At 42.5% G+C, this 18,837-nt stretch overlaps 4 protein-coding genes across 12 annotated transcripts in view; all 4 read right to left on the bottom strand.

Annotated features, from left to right (window-relative positions):
• Window positions 1–212: 212 nt before the first annotated feature.
• On the bottom strand, window positions 213–3,404 carry cops9 (COP9 signalosome subunit 9). Its single transcript, XM_034573017.1, has 3 exons — window positions 3,205–3,404; window positions 2,604–2,676; window positions 213–692 (listed from the first exon to the last, which is right to left on the bottom strand). Exons 1-3 carry the CDS (start codon window positions 3,265–3,267, stop codon window positions 655–657), a joined length of 174 nt encoding a protein of 57 aa, XP_034428908.1. The 5' UTR covers window positions 3,268–3,404; the 3' UTR covers window positions 213–654.
• A 373-nt stretch (window positions 3,405–3,777) lies between these two features.
• Window positions 3,778–6,500, bottom strand: otos (otospiralin). The gene is made up of 4 exons (XM_034573016.1): window positions 6,255–6,500; window positions 6,036–6,098; window positions 5,600–5,623; window positions 3,778–4,232 (listed from the first exon to the last, which is right to left on the bottom strand). Exons 2-4 carry the CDS (start codon window positions 6,088–6,090, stop codon window positions 4,045–4,047), a joined length of 267 nt encoding a protein of 88 aa, XP_034428907.1. The 5' UTR covers window positions 6,091–6,098; window positions 6,255–6,500; the 3' UTR covers window positions 3,778–4,044.
• Window positions 6,501–6,886: 386 nt separating this feature from the next.
• On the bottom strand, window positions 6,887–9,988 carry apodb (apolipoprotein Db). Of its 3 annotated transcripts, none has more exons than XM_034573007.1 (6): window positions 9,831–9,984; window positions 8,402–8,517; window positions 8,172–8,293; window positions 7,917–8,002; window positions 7,196–7,432; window positions 6,887–7,113 (listed from the first exon to the last, which is right to left on the bottom strand). In XM_034573007.1, exons 2-5 carry the CDS (start codon window positions 8,510–8,512, stop codon window positions 7,200–7,202), a joined length of 552 nt encoding a protein of 183 aa, XP_034428898.1. In that variant the 5' UTR covers window positions 8,513–8,517; window positions 9,831–9,984; the 3' UTR covers window positions 6,887–7,113; window positions 7,196–7,199. The 3 variants fall into 3 exon arrangements, with proteins under 3 accessions (XP_034428898.1, XP_034428899.1, XP_034428900.1); XM_034573008.1 differs by having other exon boundaries at window positions 6,887–7,116; window positions 7,199–7,432; XM_034573009.1 differs by lacking the exons at window positions 6,887–7,113; window positions 7,196–7,432 and adding an exon at window positions 7,608–7,717 and having other exon boundaries at window positions 7,839–8,002; window positions 9,831–9,988.
• A 655-nt stretch (window positions 9,989–10,643) lies between these two features.
• The window catches only part of LOC117754168 (rho GTPase-activating protein 21-like), a 69,819-nt gene continuing 61,625 nt past the window's right edge, over window positions 10,644–18,837 (bottom strand). For 5 of the 7 annotated variants that reach the window (XM_034572916.1, XM_034572915.1, XM_034572913.1 and 2 more), the window contains 9 exons: window positions 18,587–18,745; window positions 17,985–18,063; window positions 17,789–17,862; window positions 17,619–17,708; window positions 17,400–17,525; window positions 17,272–17,313; window positions 17,011–17,116; window positions 14,283–14,314; window positions 11,774–13,450 (listed from right to left, as the gene is read on the bottom strand). In XM_034572916.1, the coding sequence (XP_034428807.1) occupies window positions 11,774–13,450; window positions 14,283–14,314; window positions 17,011–17,116; window positions 17,272–17,313; window positions 17,400–17,525; window positions 17,619–17,708; window positions 17,789–17,862; window positions 17,985–18,063; window positions 18,587–18,745 (2,385 nt within the window). Of the gene's footprint in view, window positions 13,451–14,282; window positions 14,315–17,010; window positions 17,117–17,271; window positions 17,314–17,399; window positions 17,526–17,618; window positions 17,709–17,788; window positions 17,863–17,984; window positions 18,064–18,586; window positions 18,746–18,837 lie in introns of all 7 variants that reach the window. The other 2 variants (XM_034572914.1, XM_034572912.1) reach the window with 1 other exon arrangement.

Genomic DNA, 18,837 nt, shown 5'->3' with positions numbered 1-18,837 from the left:
TGATGCTCCTGCAGCTGTTTGCAGCAGATCCCTGGAACCAGCAGGAGCTGATTCTAGCAGCACGGTCGAGTCCGTGTGGAATACGATCAATCAAAAAACGATTTGGGTGTCATTTCCACATTGGACTCACTTTTTAAACTAAGTCAAATCTGAGCATTTCCATTTCCCCCTATTAATGATATCTGACTTCAATAGGGCTCCTTCATTTCCTCTCTTCTTTTGAAGCATTTCCACATTTTTTCGCAGCCCCCCCCCCCCCCGTCCTGTCCCATCGTGCCCCGGCTCCACATTTAGTGGTCATGTTAACACTGTATCTCGTATGTAATTACGTTTGCAAACAGGTGTTCTGCGGAGCCAGCAAACCTACAATCCAGGTCCCGAGCAGATTCGAACACGACGACGCCAAAACCATACTCATAATTGTCTCTGGAGCCGGAATGCGTGGGATTCTTAGAATTCAGCGTAGACACCTGGTTCTCCATGACAGCTTGTCCTCTTTGCTTTTTTTTTTTGTAAAACCAAAAAGACTTTATTTCTGTAAGGTGGTACCTGACATGTAGGAGGAGGGGGGGGGCTGTACAAATAAGAGAAAGCTCCTATTTGGAATTCTACACAAATCTTTTTTTCTTTATATACAGGATCACGGGGGTGTCGTCACTGCAGGTCATCGTCATCGAAAAGATCCTCGAAATCTGCAGATGGAGAACAGAGGAGGAGAAGATGGAAAGAAAAGAGAGTAAGAGAACAGGGTTGGAATCAGTCCAGCTGTTTCCCAGAACTCCCACATTCTTATTACACCTTTTCTCACTTGAGCTGCTGAGTTAGGATCAAATTAAACTTCTCTACAACTACATTCACTGCATGGTGAAAAGTTAGTTTACTTTTACTTTTGTGAATTTATACTTTAACTTTTACTGCAGACATGACGTGGACACATTTCAAAGTACTGAGGACTCGAACTGAGACAATTCTACTCATCACGGGACAAACTAATGATGGTCACACAAATAAAAGAACAATTGAAAACAGGAAATAGCCGAGGTTGTTCTCTCCTTTGATATTTTCGTATTTAATATCTTTGGGTGTCATATTAAGTCAGTTGGTGTTCGGACCAAACCAAAACTTTTAAAATAAAGTTTGCTTCAGGTGCAGAGGAGAAGCTTCCATCCTGATTATACTGGTTGGTCACAACTCCTAAAGGTTGAGAACCACTGATTCAAGCCACGTCCTCCTCGTATCGATTAGAGAGTGAGAGACGTAAAACGTGACATTTTGAGATCGGAACATAACGAAGATCTGTTAAAGTTTGGATGAATCAGCATCAAAGTTTATGTCTCTTCTGATTTGATCACTTGATTAGATGAAATGTTGTTGAACCCTAAACTTGGTGTAAACCAGTACGTGTTCTCATTTGATGGTTTGTTTGTGAACTACATGAGTTTATTTGTGAATGAAACACGGTGCTACAACACTTCAGGTCCCAGTTAGTGTCGCGGGCTGAAAATCTTGTTAACGTTGCTAAAAGGGACATTCAGAGGACTTTCAGCCCGCGACACTAACTGGGACCTGAAGTGTTGTACACACACACAGTCTGCGTGTGTGTTTTAAAGCAGCTGACTGGCGAGGTGTCCTGCTGAGTCTCAGTCTTACAGCAGCTATAAACTCACTTTACCGTCTTCTTCTCAACTCTTTTCCTCCCTCCCTGTTTTTCCCCTCTTCTTTCATTCCCCCTCTTTTTAACAATCAGCTCTTTTCTTTCTAGGTCATGTGCTGCTGAGCCAGAATTGTTTTGCCCGCAGCCAACGCTGCAAGACAGAAAACAGATTAGCTCTGTGTTTTTTTGTGTGTTCCAGCACATTCACTGGTGTTTACTGGGGAACGAGTGGATTTTTTTTAAGGGTTAATTTGAGGAGACGATGCGGTTAAAGCAAGAAAACTGCATAATGTGCTTACACCGAAGCTCCAGTTTCCATGCAGCTCTTCAGTAATCTGGTTTCACCCTTTTACCTTTTTTACATTACCGAAACAATATTGAAATACTCTGAATATCTGTTCCGTAAGAACATAAGTCTAATTAGTGGTACGCTGCTGCTTTAAGGGATTATTCTAATAGTCTGAGGTTTAATTTAAATGTGTTTTGAATTGTTCAGCTTCGACTTGGTTGTGTTTTAATTTAAGTTTGACCAAATAATCAGGGTTCTCTGTGTGTTAGCCAGCTTTTAATTAAAGGGAATCTAATTGAAGGGAACGTAGTTTTTAATTTAGATGAGTTCATGTTGCTGCAAAAAAAAACTGAAACGTTCAGACATAAACACAAACATTCAAAGTCCTGAGTGTCTAGTTACAAACTTCAGCTTGTTGACCACACTTTGCTGACACGTCTTTATCAGATTCGATCATTAAAGAGGCAAATGAGTCATTTCTTGTATCTTTGACTTACTTGTTTGTCATAATACGAATCAAGGAATTTATTCTCATTCGTGAGTTTCAGTTTCACACTGTTTAAAAGTGCCAGATCAAGAAGGATTTCTGTTTTCTGTGCACGTACAGAAACATGTCAGAGGGATTGTGTGTGTGTGCGTGTGTGTGTCTGTGTGTGTTACCATTAAAGAAATCAGAGTGAACCGCTTTTTCATTGGCTGCCAGGTCCATTAGCAGACCGCTGCTGCCCCCTGCCTGTGAACATGCACCAGTACACAACAGGTTATGTGACGCAAAGCAACGCGCACAAACACAAACAAACAACAAAGGCTGACATTTTTTTGATCTTTTCCATTAATTAATTAATGAAACTATCTTTCAGCTGCAGCAGTAAACACAATGAATCAGGGTGTAAAAATAATAGAAGATGGAAATAAAATGGCAGCTTAATCCCCATTTAAACTGTCTCTGGGATTTATTTCAGATGGAATGGAAACTTTTAAGTTTAGCTCCTGTGTATCTGTGACTAAATGAGACCATGTTGTCTTTATTCCTCTTTAATTTGACAGTGATGAAGGTGGTTTGTGTTTTTACAGTAAAATAAAACTTAAAACATTAAACGACACCGATGTAAAGTGGCTTTGATCTTCTGCCTCAGCTGCACAAAGGCTGAACATCCGGAAATATTGGCGGATTTTTACATAAACGGAAAATCGTTTCCTTCCTGAGTGGATTAAGACATTAGGGAGCTAGGTAGCATTAGCCGGGAGCTAATCCACAAACCTCGTCCAGATCCACGTACGGACCCGCTCCCTCGGGAAACATCTCGTCCACCGCTGGTTTCATTTTGTTTTTAATCGCAACGAATCAGCCGCTGGGTTTAAAGACACACTGTGGCTGTAAGTTTGTGGCTAAGCTAAGTTAGCTTCCCGGCATCCGTAAACAAAACAAATGTGGTGCAACGCTAAACTGTGTCCGGCTGTAGCCACAGGCGTGTTGCGAGGGTTCCGCTTTCTCTCATTAGCACACGGTGGTTGTGTTACAGTAAAAATATATGAACTCAGCATATTTATACTTTATCTTATTATTTAAACAGTAAATTTTAACAGTAATAATTCACATTGAGATAAATATTATATTATCTATAATAATAATCTGCAGATTAATGAATACTGAACATTATTTCTTTTGTTGCCGGCCTAGTATTGTATATATCAAACAACAACATTGATAATAAATTAATACAAATAAAATCATTATATTCCTATCATTGGCAGATGAAGTGACACTTTAAAAGTGAGTTACATTCAAAGAAAGGAAGAAAAAGTTATGAAATGAAACTCATAGCACTCCTTGGATACTTCAATACTGTTTATTTGTGGCATAATACATACTACAATATATTATACAGTACAATTCTACAAGTCTCCCTTCTTTACTACATCTGAATTCTACTTGTTGGCTATAATAACACACACAGTGTTATAATTTGGGAAAGTATGTTACATGCTTCCATTTTCTTTCTGTTTTTCATATCTTCTCTTGCTCATTTCCTTTCTGTGAAGCTAAGAGATGCATTCCTTCATAACTACTTTGAGCTGCCACATCCGTCCCTCCCCCTCCTCAGTGCTCATGTCCTGCGTTGGTCTCGTATCCCAGGGTGTCTCCGAGGTGCTGGTGGGCGAAGAAGGCCCGGGCCATCTCGTTGATGTGGTTGTAGGCACCGATGGATTTGAAGTACTCGATGTAGTTCCAGAAGTCGGAGGTGGAGTAGGGCCAGTAGGGAACAGCTGGTGGCTCGTCGTACGGCACTGTACGACAAACACAATCACTGTTATATAATCTATAATCACATTCCTCCGGTTATTTAATGATGACATGTTGATATTTAGTTTAACCTATAACCTATTTTGGTTTTTACACAACCTTCACACAAAGAGAAGATAATTCTTTGTCTGAAGATAAAGAAATGAAGAACAAGTTTTTCCTCTCAGGGGAACGTGAACCACACCTTCAAAACAAAATGTACAAGATCCTATAGCACCACTGACTGTGTCCTGGTCTCACGTGGCTTCTGTTGTTGAATATTTCTTTTTGAGCAGTTTTACAACGTTGTTTGTAAAAAATGTTCGGACACAATACTTGAAATATTATCAGAAACACAATAAAAAGAAAGCATCAGTAAAATACTGTTTTTAAAACATTTGATAATGTAATAACCTTTTTTTTAAATCAGTTTAGTATTTTGTACTTTTATACCATGGTTTTAAAAAGGGGGCACATTAATCCTGAATTTGTAGAAAGCATTTGACACTTTTATTCGAAACAACTTATACAACTGAGAGAAAACCCTCAAACCTTCAGTGCAATAGGACACCAAGGAGTGTGTGCTTGGCCTTAATGTGTTTAATGAGACAAAGTGCAAAGAAGTGAACAGCACATGTGTGTCAGGGTGAGAGCAGAGAGAGGACGTCCACTCAGAAGTCATGAGTTTTCAGTGAGTTATTAAAGATTAGGACAGGAATCTTCTCTGATAGCATTTGGTGGCTCGTTCCAACATCAGGATCCTCACATGAGCAGAGTCTGGACTGTGATGCCGTGAGTGCAGGGGTGGAGATGCCAGACGGTGCAAGAACACAGTAGGAAGCATCAGATACGGATTCAAACCAAACACGCATGGAACCAGATATGGTGGTTCACTGTGTCAAAGGCCTCTGATAGGACCTGCGAGATAAGAACTGACGACTGAGCTTCTGCCTCAGATAACTGTCCCTTCTGTTGAGTGAGGAATCCTCCGACCAGGTAGAAGCAACACGAGAGACGGAGCAACACGAGGGTGAGGAATGTTGCATCGAGCGGAGGTTCGACTGACAGTGATAGATTTCGTGTTTACCAGAGACAGAAGTGGAGTGAAAGCACAGAGGGACAGTGTCCAGTACAGACATACTTCCAACTTTTTATTTTATTATTAGTTTACTGTTTTTATCCAGTTTAAGTTACTCAGAAAGTTTTTTTACTGATATATATTTTGCAGAAAGTTTGGATTTTGTCTGTTTGGCTTTGACTGAGGAAATGTCTGAAAATAAACAACATAAATAACTTTATATGAAATCTTTTTGGTTTTGTGGTGAAATTCGATGCGTCTAAAAAGAAAAAGATGTTATTCGTGTACAGTTACCTCCTTCAGGGATGACTCTGGCCTCTGTGGAGAGGAGGAAAGAGAGAGAGAGGAAAATTAACATTCCCGAGCATTCCAGGGATTTTCAGTCACAAAGACAGGATTCAGGTCTGCAGAACGGAAAACTGAGCTTTCTCCCAGAGGAGCACAGCATCCCTCCTCAAATATTATCACACACACACACACACACACACACACACACACACAGACTCCTCTTTGTACACATGCAGTCACTCAAAACAAATGCAGCACTGTCACATCTGGGAGAATCATCCACGATTTAAAGCCGTTTACAAAACATCTGTACGAACATAAATCCAACTCGGTCTAATGTCTTAACCTCAACATGATATTTCCGTGTAAATGAAATAAACTGTAGTTAGATTCAGATCTTGACAGAATTAGAACTAGAGTTTGACACAAAGACGGAACTCACCTGTGAAATAACAGATACAGAGGCAGAGGAGACTGATCCAGACCAACAGCTTCATCTTTACTCCTATAAGGCAACAAAAAAAGTGCATCATGCTCTATTGTTTAGTTTAAAATTCAAATTCAAATACTCAAATGGTGAAAAAATTACAGCGCCAGCATCATATAGACTTTAAGACATAAGTGTTTATCTGTTAAAAATCAAATTGTGCAGATGTTTTACCTGTAACTGGTTTGTGAAGCTGTGCAGAGAAGTGCTGCTGATCCTCCACTGGTCCACTGTGGTCTGTGGTGTGTGTGTGTGTGTGTGTGTTGGGGGGTTCAGCAGAGGAGGACACACACACACACACACATTTTAGTGTCACATTACAAGACTTGATTTGTCGGGACCAACATCTTTAACTTAACACCACTTAGTATGATATACACGCATGGGAAGTGTTTTTATGTCCCTATGTTAAATACTGTAGGAGCCCTATAAACTTATTTTTGTGTATTTCATGTATTTACAGTATTTATGGTTTATTCAGCAGGAATCGTACAAAGTATTGTAGAGTGGCGTACATGTATATGCATGTATTGTATATTTTTCCTATTTGCTATACTAGTGCTATACAAATAAATATTATTGTTTTTATTTAGTAAAGGGGTCTGAATCATCTCATTTAACAGATTATTAATATATCACAATAAACTGAATCTCTCTGGATTTGATCAGATAAAATATCTGCAGAGGTCGTCTTGAGACGAAGGAAATTGTGGATGTTATTAAACTTTTGTCCAAGGTTTTATAACTCATGTCTTTTCATCTTTGCTTGTGAGGACAATAGTCTTTGTAAAATCAGACCGCGAGAGTCAAGAACAGTTGAATGAATAAATCTTTATTATACAGAGAACCTTCCCAAAGCTTATTTCATTGTTTGATTCAATAAAGAAAACATTCTTGTAAATGATGTAAGATTCACTTCTGCAGTAAGAAAAACAATATATTCCTATTTGAGTGTGTTAACATCACTACGTAGAATAAACCATGAGAAACAGGCAGAGGAGTTAATGTGAGTTTATCAGTTTCATCTCTAAAGTCCCGAGCAGCTAATACAGAATTAAAATATAAAAAATATATTTAAAACATATACACACTGCAGATCACTTTCATTCGATGTCTCCATCACTCGTCTTTGCAGCCAGTCTGATCTGTGGCCTTCATCCTGGTCAGGTCGATTCCCTCGCTGGTCATCAGGTCTTTGGCGCGCTGCACCGTCTCCCGAGGCGGGAAGCGCGACCGGCTGAGGATCCAGGCGAAGTCCACGTGGAACAGGCGGAAGAAGTCGTTGCACGAGTACACGATGGTGAAACTGGTGTAGTCAGTGGACAGAACCCAGTACGGGCTGTAGGGAGTGACTGGGAGCAAAGGTCACAGAGGGAAAGAAGATGATGGTGAGAATCTTTCATTATTCATCAGATTCATAAAACAAAACACCAAATACGATGAAGAAAGGTCGTCTGCAGAGTCTGATGAAAGATGGAGGAGTTAGTTTTGTGCTATTTGGGCCTCGTTAGGTTTCTTTTGTCATAGTTTAAATCTTAAAATCTACATCCACAGGGAGATTTGAATCTCGTCAAGTCGAAGGACAGAAGCATGAAGTGAGAACTGATGTGAAGCTTCCACAGACTCAGACAGACGAGCTCATTGTCTCTGACAAATAAAGTGATGCTGATGTGTCACGTATCAGCCATAAAGTCGTCATTCATGAGGTATGTGTGTCTTTAACCAGCCTGAACTCAGATGATCTCAACCACGAAGAACCTGAATCGTCTGATTTTATTCTTAAAACACTCGACTCCTCCGGGAGTAAAAACAAAGAGGAGGAAGAAAAGTTCTCACAGTACGAGAAGCTGACTCCCAGTTTGGCTGCTTCTGTCAGGTCTCGAACCACCGCCGTCCCTTCGCCCGTCCTCCTCTTGCCCTGACTGAGACACACCGAGACAGATGGAGACTCTTTGTTAAACAAATGTTAGTTTAATTAGCTTTAAATCTCTCAGCTGACTCTTAAAAATGTTAAGATGTAGCTTTGGGTCAAACTCAATACAAGGATCAAGTTCTGTGTGTATTTATACACAGTCTGTGGTGTGTACTCACTCGAACTGAGAGTTGAGCACCCGGATGGTTCCGTCTTTCCTCAGAGAATAGTTCGCTTCGATGCACTTTCCTCTTTCAAATGAAGCAGGAAGTTTCTCGATCTCGTACCATCTCCCCAGATACTGTTAATAAAGACATTAGGTATTATTACTGTGTTTGTATATACGTAGAGTATATAAACCATGTGTTTATATATATATACAGAGTATATGTGTTAATGTCTGTGTCACCTGCTGGAGGTTGAAACTGGGCTGAACTTTGGGTGTGTTGCAGGGACCCCAGTGAAACGTCTGAGCTGCCACCAGGGGGAGCAGCAGCAGGAGGAGGTAGAGGGAAGACATGTTTCCTTCAGGAGCGAAGAAGAAATGTGTTGACGTCATGTTTATGAAACTAACCTGGAGCAGTGCCCCCTACTGTATGAACAGTGCCACTGCACAATATGTAATCAGAAAATGAACAAACGTGACAATTAAAATCTTCTTTGTGACTGAAACTGATGATTTATTTATTTAATTATCTCTCCTTATAATATTTTATATTATATAATTAGGGATGAAAATATTTACAGAGAATTGTTATTATTAAAGATAATAAATGGAAATCAAAAGGAGTCCGGTTGATGTGTCAAGGACAAATGGATTTTATAACAATCTGCTTTCAAATCGAGCCAGAACGATACGGATCTTTGTGGCTGAAGCCAAGAATAATATTATCATAGTGTATACAGATATGAAACCTGTCAGTGATTCGTCATATTATTTCCATGAAACTTTGATGCAGATCCAGGAATTTGTATTAACTTTACTCTCTGACAAATTAACTAAAATGTCCTCGATGGAGTCGTGTCCTCCACTGAGTGTTATTCAAGTTTGTCGTGTCACAGTTTAGTTTCTTCCGAGTTGAAACTTTTGAAGCTTCTGAGTGTAAAAAACCTCAGAATCTAGTTTATAGAATCTTTAAAGAATATAAAGGAATCTAAGTGTCGATAAATCCCTAAAGATCTGTAAGGGAAAGTGAGAATTGGCTCAAGTACATATATTTATAGTTACATAATTCAATATTTAAAATATTCCAATTAAAGATCACCACTAAACTATCAAAGAATAATAATCATTTATATTCCTTCAGTTTAAAGTGTAGTTGTGTGTAAACCGGAATATACAAAGTGTTTTTGTTTTAACTTCATTTTAAAGGTTTTAAGGATGGTGTCTGAACAAAGTTCCTCTCTGGAGCCTCGAGGACGTCGAGCTGCAACGTTTACATTCTTGAAATTATTTAAATTACAGCTTCTATTGTCCGTGTAGAGAAGAGAAGTAGTTGTACAGAGTTCATTGCAAAGTAAAAAGATAATTTTTCATGCTTTGTCTCCCCGCAGGTCTCATGTCGCCACACCTGTTCTCCTGGTTTCACATAACAGCTGCATTCAGGTCAGTCTGCTTATCCTCACCAGTGTCTCACCACAACGACTCAACCTCAGACTTTTACTCTTTCATTTGAAAGAAACATCTTTAGTTACTGATGCAGATTGATAAAATATGAATTTACAACAACAGAGGATGAGACCAGGTGGAAAACAAGTGAAGTCATGAAACAGAGATCAATTAGTTTTTAAAGACAAGCTGCAGTTTAGAATAATCCCCATAAATAAATCTTTCTTACCTCCGGTGAGTGTGTGTGTGTCCGTGTGTGTGTCCGTGTGTGTGTCTGTGTTGAAGACGTCCAGTTGTCAGGTGTGGCTCCGAAGCTGCGTCTCACTGAGGCTGAGCTGGAAACTCTCAGACGCTCAGTTATATCAGCAGTTCACACACACGCACACACACACACAATGGGAGTGACATCATGCTGTGTCACTCCGATAGCACGCTTCTGCTCATTAGATAATTGTCATCATGTGCACATTCTCCCCCCCCCCACACACACACATTATAGTGAACTTGCAGACGCTGTGTAAAGGGTTAAGTACATTTCATCCGTTCAAGTTACAGAACTCTAATATTTGTAGTTCTAGTGCTTCCTTGTTGTCATGGTGATGACTCGTGCAATCTTTAGAATTTGTTTTTAGTTTTGAATAATTGTGCGTGATTTGTTTTAACAGCAGCAGCCACTTGTCTATTGTTTATTTATTTCATGAATGAACTGGAAGCAAAGTTTTAATGTTTTTCTGTAAACAACCAAATATAATGTGCTCAAAATAAACAGGCTCACATTAAAGGGCCTCAGCATCTGTCTTAAAAATACAAATATAAAAGATATACAAATGTAAAATATAGTTTAATTTGCATTCCTGCAAATACTAGAAAGCTTCACATTCACTTAAACTTTATTTTTTATTTATGTGCATGTTTACTTTCCTATTACTTCATGCATCTGCAAAATAAAAGCTTCTGTGTATTTTGTCAGAACAATATATTTCCCTCTTATTCTTCCCAGATGTTGCGAGTGTGTGAAACAATGAGAGCAAACAGACAGTGAGACTCTAATAAAGATTATTTATTTCCAGTGTTTGTTGAGAGGGGGCATCGCACCATGTTCTGCTGTACACAGGCCAGATGTTCTGCTGTACACAGGCCAGATGTTCACCAAACATTGTCTCATGCAGTTCCTTTCTTTTTTTTTTTTTTTTTTTGTCCTTTTCCTCCCGGGTTTTGAAAAAACGCATTTGAACTGCACGTGAAAAAACAAGTGAAGGTGTTGAAGTCGAAGAAAAACAAACACTGACATGAACTAGAAATGAGTTTGAACGGGAAGAAACAGAAAACCTGTGGAATGCCTGTGAAATATTTTCCTCCTAAACTTTTTGTTGGTAAAAACTGTTAAAAAAGAAAACAAAGAGAGGCACTTTTTTCTTTTTGAGATAAAAACACATGTAAAAAGTTTTCTTTTGGACTATAACTTGACAAAGTTTGGAAAATAAAAACTACTGCACCGAGCATTACATACTATAGTAACAGTATTTTTTCGTTAATGTTTTTCAGTCTTTATTTGATAAAACTATAATAACCCTCCGAGCTAATATCTGTCTGTTGTGACCGTGCTGTGAAAAAAACCCACAAACTTCCCACAGCACCCGGCTCAGAAAGCAGCCGTCAACTAAACCCACAGACTTCAAGTACAGGCAAAAACAAAAAAATACATACACGTCGTTTTTTAAAAATGACAATATTGTCACAAGCAACTAGTGTTAGTCCAAAAAAAAAAAAGGAGCGAGTAATACATTCTTCATACCGTTTATAAGAGGAAGAACTGAACCGAGATTCCTTATTTCTAAAGGTTTCCTCCTGCGTTCTTCAGTAACCGTTTTTCATTAGTGCTGCGAAACAAGCGTCAAGAGTCCGATTCCGTCACATCACGTCGACGGCAAAGTCACATTCTGTCACGAGTCCGTGTTTCTCCTCTTTCCGTGTCTTGTTTTCCAGTATGGCCGACGAGTCAGTGGAAATACACATAAACATCTCTTCAGCATTAATCCAGTAACAATCATGTAGGCCTATACACAGTATGTACAGTAGATACATAAAGTTTACTTTGTAGAAAAAATATTGTGCAGTAACCTTCGCTCAAATAACCACATTCGCACATTTACTCATTCATTCTGTTTGTCCTCACAGATACTGGTAGAACCGCGAGCGGACGACTTGTGCTCCAGAGAGTTTGTGTGGGTGAGCGTCCGCCCCGATGGACGCTTTGCTCTTCCCCTGCAGCCCGCTCCCGTTCACCTGCTCCCCTGCCGGCGGCTGAGCGTCCGGGGTGGCAGGAGGAGGAGGCGGCGGCGGCGGTGATGTTTCAGGAGCGACGCCCTGAGCTTCTGCGGGATCGTCCTCAGGCACGGCTTTGGGTGCGAGCTCCACGCTCGGTTCAGAGCCTCGGCAGCGCTCTCTGGAGATCCAGTCCCGGACGGAGAAGTCCTCTGAGGAGCATCTGGGTTTGAGGTGGTCCAGCAGCGAGAGGTCAGCCACCTTATCCACGCCGCCCTGCTCCCGCCAGTCGTTGATGACCGCCAGCTCTGCAAAGTCTCTCTGCCCGCCCATGGTGTGCCTCCGCCGGATGTTCTTCTTCTTGGCCCGAGCATCCTGAGCTCGGTTCTTCTGAGCGAACATGTCGTCAGCAGATGTTCGTATCCGCAACTTGAGCCGCTCTGTGATTTTAAGGTGCCACGCTGGTTCGGCGCGCTCCGACTCGCTGCGTGAAGACGAGCTGAGGCTGCTGGTGGATCGGCCTTTCTTCATCACCTCCAGGACCCGAGACAACCGCGTGGAGGACTCCGACCTCCCGCTGCTGCGCTCCCCGCTCCCAGCTACGCCCTCCATGGAGGACTCGCTGTCTGTTTTCTGCCTCAGTGACCATCTTCTGGAGAGGGTATCGCACTCAATCATCCTGTGCGACGGGAAAAGGCGGCGTGCTTCCAGTTTTGGCACGACGCCTCCGTCAGCTGCATCTCTCGCCTCGGCCTTCTCCTGACTCTGCTCCTGGCGCGGCGTGGACTGGCTGCTGCCACCGCCCGGGGCAAACACGGGGAAGTCGCTCTCGCTGTCCGTCTCCATGGGTCGTCCCTCGCTGATGAGCTCACTGCGCTCGTCGTCTGCCTCCTCGCCGCCCTGCAGCTCCGGACTGAGTGCACTGGACTCGGCGCCGGTCAAGAACGTGATGGAAGAAGTGGTGGAGTAGTCCGAGGTGATGGAGCTCACCTCTGCACCAGCGGACGCGCCGGCACCTCCTCCCTGTCCCATACACACTCCTGGGGGCAGGTCGGGGGGGGCTCCTCCAGACCACTTTTTGGGTCTGGACCGCGGCACCGATGCTCCCGAGCTCATGGTCCCGAGGTCCGAGGTGTTTTCATCCAGCTGAGACGGAGGATCCGACAGGGACGACTTCCCCCGAGGAGCTGTCTGGTGGCTGATGATCGGCGAGCCGCAGATGATTGGGGACGGGGAAGAAGACGAGTGGCGGGGCGGAGTCTTCTCCTTCAGGAACAAGGAGTTTCTATGCTCTCTCTTGGCCTTGGGCATCAGCTCCACAGTTCTCCCGTTCTCCTTCCTCTCCTCGGCCGGGGCTTGCTGCTTGGCGTTGGGGCGAGTCTCGCTCTGGGCCTCAGCCTGGAGATGGTGGTTGGGCTTCTGGCCAGGGATTTCCTTCTTGGGGAACACGGAGTCCAGGTCGTCATCTGAGCTGCTCGGCTGCAGCTTCTCCTTTGACTTCTTTCTTTTGCGGCTGGCTGCAGCAAAGATGGAGGAGACCAGGAGCTCTCGGCTGCACTGGTCCTTCCCTGAACCCCAGGAACCCTGAGAGACGGAAGAGAGAGGAACACAAAAATGAGAATGTGCAATGCAATCAGGTCGAAAAGAAGAAAAACCCTTCGCCCCTGCCTGGAAACTGAAATCAGTACTCCACCTGCTCCCATGAAGCACCACAAACCAGAGAAGTGGACAGAGAGAGGAACATTAGCGAGTGTCGTTAACAGGAAGCACATTATTGTTTCCATGCCAGCGGTGAAGCAGCAGCAGCAGCAGCAGCAGCCTGAGCTCTGTCATGATGTGGCCATGAAGCTGAAGAGAAGCAGCCACGGAGCAGCGGTGCAATGATGGAGGCAGCTGCTTATTCTCACGACACATTCCGGAGGATTTTTCTGTCTTTTCTCAGATTTTGCAGCCTGGAGCATTAGGTCTGTTGTTACGAAGCAGGAATATTTATAGACTTTAAAAGGCATGAAGTGCTGCGGCTCACTGGTTGCGCTGAAGCCTGTTGGACTAACTAACACTTAAAGTTTTGTTTCAACCAAGTTACAGCAAACTTCCTTTTGCCTTAGTGGTGTTTTGCCATGCAGATTATTTAGAGCCTGATACCAAGGCAGATATTAGGGACTCAAAACTTTCTGATACTGCAAAAACATTGAATAATGATTCCTATGATGTCGTTGTCGAACCCTTATGGCAAATAAATGTAATTGAGGTTTGATATTTTACAGTTTAACCATAAATAAGAAAATGAAAACACAAATACGACCAAAATATGTTAAGAAAATCGAATTTGGATCGGAGGTGAAGGCACCTACCTCCCTTCATCCTACTCTACCAGAGGCCTGAGAGCGTTTTCACCAGACACACACACACTCACCTTTGATTTAGCCGAGTCACTGTTCGGTGAATCTGCAGGAGAAACAGAAGAGAGGGAACAAGTCAGATACGACACAGACACACACGCATGTGGAGCAACACGTGAATGTGATGAGGGAGGAGAAAGGAAAAAGTTGATGAGGAGAAGCAGGATGTTTGGTGGGAAACAAAACACACAACAGACAAGATGGAGGACGACACGAGCAGACAACGGGCCATGCTGCACACGGGGACAGATGAGCTCTACGTTACACTCAGGGCCACGTCTACAAGGCATGTGATGTTCTTTCCCGACTCCAACAGCACACGTGTGTTTCCCGTGTCTCTGTGATACTGAGTGCAACTTCAGCCGTGACCACAACAAATACACTGGACAGCGGAGCAGGTCACGTGCCATGCAACACGAGGACACGCAGCAAAACCCTGTCGTACAGACGAGAACGTCTGAAACCACGGAGAGAAAAGTTACTTTAAATGCGTCAAATACCTGATTTTCTTAAATACTATGTTTGCTGATGAATAAACATGTTTTCCTTTTTGATTTCTCAAATGTTTAACGTAGTGTTGACCGGAGCTTCCTGACGTTTTTGTCATCAAGAAACACATCTCTCCAAAATGGAAACTTTTCACGGCCTGCATATTTTCTTTCCCCAGCTTTGTGAATTTTTCAGATCTCGAAATTGTTTATAAGGTTTATTTTGATTATAACATAAGTGAATTTTATAAAATAAGAGTTTGTGGTTTTCGTTGGACGACGACGAGCGATATTCCCTCAGATTGTTTTACTTGAATGTTTCTTAGAGGACCCGGGAGATGAAAAAATTCACAAGGACAAAAAGCTAAATTGAAAAAATAATAATCTCGTGATCTTTGAGATTTATCTTCTGACTCCGACGGGTTTAAACACCAGTAAGAAAAGACCATACGATAAAACAGCCCACGTACATTTATTTTTATATTTACATTTGTATACATTTTTATAGTTTTGCTTTCTTTTAGTTCTGATCTTACAGAATATTGAAATCGTTTTATTCTATCTTGTTTTACTCATCCGTAACATTTTTGTATTTGCTATGTGATCTTCAAATTGCTTTGAATTGTTTCCTATTGTTTGCCTTCAAATTTTCATGAACTCATAAAGCTTCTTGTAAAAGGTGCTTTGTAAATAAAGTTTATTATTAATGTTAAAGATTGTTATCTATAAGTTATTTATAATAAAGTTAATGGTCCAAATGTATAATATTGAGCCTCAATTACATTAATTTGTCATAAGAGTTTAAAAATCTCATCTTTTTTTTATATATCCAATCAGCCGATAAATCTGTATTCAATTTTTTTTCCTCCTTAATATCAGCATCAGTATATGGTATCTTGGCGTTCGATGCCCAACCCCACAGACGCTCTTCAGCTGAATTGATGGAGCAGTGCGCGGTGGTGGTGGTGGTGACATGAGTGTTACCGTGACAACAATGACATGGTGACGACAGAGACGGCTATGGAGGAAACCAAAAGGTTAAAGCGAAGTGACAGGGGGGTCACAGAGGGGCTACTACATGAGACACTACATGAGAGCGAGAGTGTCAGCGAGGAGGAAACCTGCGATCAGTCCTCACCTGCTCTGTAATCGTCCTGATAGCGTCCTCAGGTTCGGACTCAAATTTGTTTTCTGATTGTGTGACATAGCCAAGCCCCCCTATACACCCCTTGCAATACACAAGATGGCACAATATGCAGGTGCACACGGACGTTGTGACGTAGGAAACCATACCATGCTATCTCTCCTTTTGGCAAGCTTGCAGGACAGTGAGGAGAGACAGCGGAGAGCCTTTCAGACAGTAGCACCGGCCCGTGTTAGGTAAACTCTGACAGACAACACCGGACACTGTACCGTACCGTGCAGCCGCTTCCTTTCCCCTCGCTCGTCACGGCGTCTTTGCTTTTACCACTTTTCCTTTTTTCTTTTCTTTCTCTTTGGCATTTCCTGTGCTTTAAAAGAACTGCGGGTTCCTGCAGACTAGGCAGCTACACTGGGGGCAACAATCCTCCTTCTTCCTACAGTTCCAGCTGTCCATCACGGACATTATAGAGTCCATCAGTGACATCATGGTGTGATAGACTCCTCCCACTTGGCCTGTGTCAAGATCAGTATGTGTGAATGCTGGGAAAGCCTTTAGGACACCCGACAGAGCCTCACTAGAGACAGAGGAATCAGAGGTCGCCTTTCACTGTAAAAACATCTACTTTGTGACGTGGGAAAGAACATGCCGTATTAGTGCAACAGTGGGCGGGATAAGGGGGGGGGGGAGGGGGCGAAGCCGAGTAGTGGAGTCTGATCCAAACGAGTTATTAACGGGCAGAGAGATGATTGAATAAGGAAAAGAACGTCTAAGTCTTGTACTTCTTTATAAAACACTGCGGAATGCTGCCTAAAGCAAATGAAAAACGGGACAATTTATCGCGTCCTTTGAGTGACGCGAATAAATTGTCCGCTCGGACCCACACAGGCGTTTGGACTCATGGTTAGCCATAGACATTTCTATCTAGTGGCAACAGCCAAAGAAGCAAAAGAGGGGGAAGCTTGGACTTAAGGAAGAAGCAGCGTTATCACAAACATCCGTAAGTCGTTGTTAAAACACCAGCGGTCTCCTGGGACCACAGCGAGCAGCAATGAAAGGACAGAGAAAGGTTAACCCACCACAGAGTCGGTTCTGCCAGAGGCAGAGCGTTACCTGATACTTCACCCTGCGACGCGGCGGTGCGGCCGATGTTGGTGAGGAGGTGGTCGATGTTGGGGATGGGCTGGGACTGCACGGCGCTCATCTCGTGGGACACAGTCTGCAGGAAGCAAAGGGAACGCATCAGGTTTGCTCACGTGCTTAAAGCGACCTCTCGCTAGATAAACAAATCATTTTGAATTGATTTGGTGATAACAAAGTTAAATCTAAGAGCAGAAGGAAGAGTTTTATTATGGCAGTGACGCCTGTACCCACCACTGGATCTCCATTTCCATCTTCAGTGAAAAACCAGTTGTACTAGAAGCAAAATAAAACATGAGACGTTAGGTTTTTGTGTTTTATAAGCGAGGAGATCAGTGAAGAGGCCACGGTGTGATTCTCACATTCTGAATGAGGGTCTCTACGATCTTGTACTGGTCGGGCATGTGTGTGACCATGTGAGTCATGTTGTCCTCGGTGGTGCGCACCAGAGTCGGACCGAACACGATGGCCAGGTTCCTCGGCTCCATCTAAAACGCAAGAAATGAAGTTTAAAGCAAATTTTTGATCCTCTATTAAGACTAATGTTGGTTTTAAAAGATACAAAAAATGAAGTTCCGTACCTTATTCTTGTCTGAGTTATCAGCCACACATTTCAGATGAGCTGAGAGGAACTTCAGGGTCTCGTAGTGATGATCTGGTAACTCATGAAGCTGTCAGGAAACAGGAGAATAACAAATGACAGGATGCATCTACAGATGGAAACAAACAAAGGATGAAATAAACTACTCACCAGCCTCTTGATCACTTTGAGTCTCTCCACTGGGCCCTCTACCCTGTTGGCCTCTATGAAGTCTGAGTATCTATCTGTGGGGGGGGGACAACATTTTTCATTTTAAAACATTTTCAAAGCTTTCATGTAAAAAACAGGGTGTAGTTAACACTTTTGGCCACTAGATGGCATACATGATCCTGTGAAAACAACTCACCATTAGTGAACAAGGGCTCCGGAAGTTTGCGGAAGAAGGACTTGAGTAAACTGCTGATCACATTGAGGTCCCTCCATTTCTATGAAACAGAAACACAACTTAAGTATTATAAGAGAAACCCTGAAACTTATTACCTCCAGTAATGAGGTGATTTCGCCGCTGTCCGTTTGTTTGTCAGCAGGTTTACGCAAAAACTACTGAACTGATTTCCATGAAACTCGGGGGAAGGATGGAACACAGGCCAATAAACCTTGGCAGAGGTATGAACTCTACTAAGTGACATTCTGGTTCAACCTGTATTATAGTTTTAGGCTCAGAAGAACCTTTCACAACATCCACTGTCAGAAAGATGTAGTTTTAGCTACTGAACTCCACAGCTTCTAACGGTGCTGATGTAGTTACAGTACTTATTATGCTTTTGTATTTACTGAATCTTGCCAATAAATTACAGTAAACTTTATTGTTGCTCTGTGCACAAAGGTCGAGATGCAGCTTTAAAAACGTCAGTCTTGCATCCGGCTCTAAACAAATCGAGGTTCAGCACTTACACAACTTCAAGGAGAGTATAATTAAAGCAGCAGAGGATCGATGGAGTGACTCACATCATCCTGGACATCGATATCATTCATGCCCTTGTTGTTGAGCTCCTCCTGCATGTTGGAGATCGCTGCGTTGTTCCCCGGGACTCTGTAGATGCCTGTGTACTCCAGCCCCCTCTCCTCCACCAGATTACAGCAGACCTCCACAATCAGAGGCACAAACTGGACGATATATATGTAAAGGGGGAAAAGGATAAGGTTATTGGACATGCAAAGAACGCAGATAAGGTAAATAACATCTTTATGAATGTAAA

Source organism: Hippoglossus hippoglossus, chromosome 20 (genome assembly GCF_009819705.1).
Source record: "Hippoglossus hippoglossus isolate fHipHip1 chromosome 20, fHipHip1.pri, whole genome shotgun sequence".
In the NCBI taxonomy this organism is placed as follows: Eukaryota; Metazoa; Chordata; class Actinopteri; order Pleuronectiformes; family Pleuronectidae; genus Hippoglossus; species Hippoglossus hippoglossus.
Note: the sequence above shows the minus strand (reverse complement) of the source record. Positions and strands in the feature narration are given on the sequence as shown.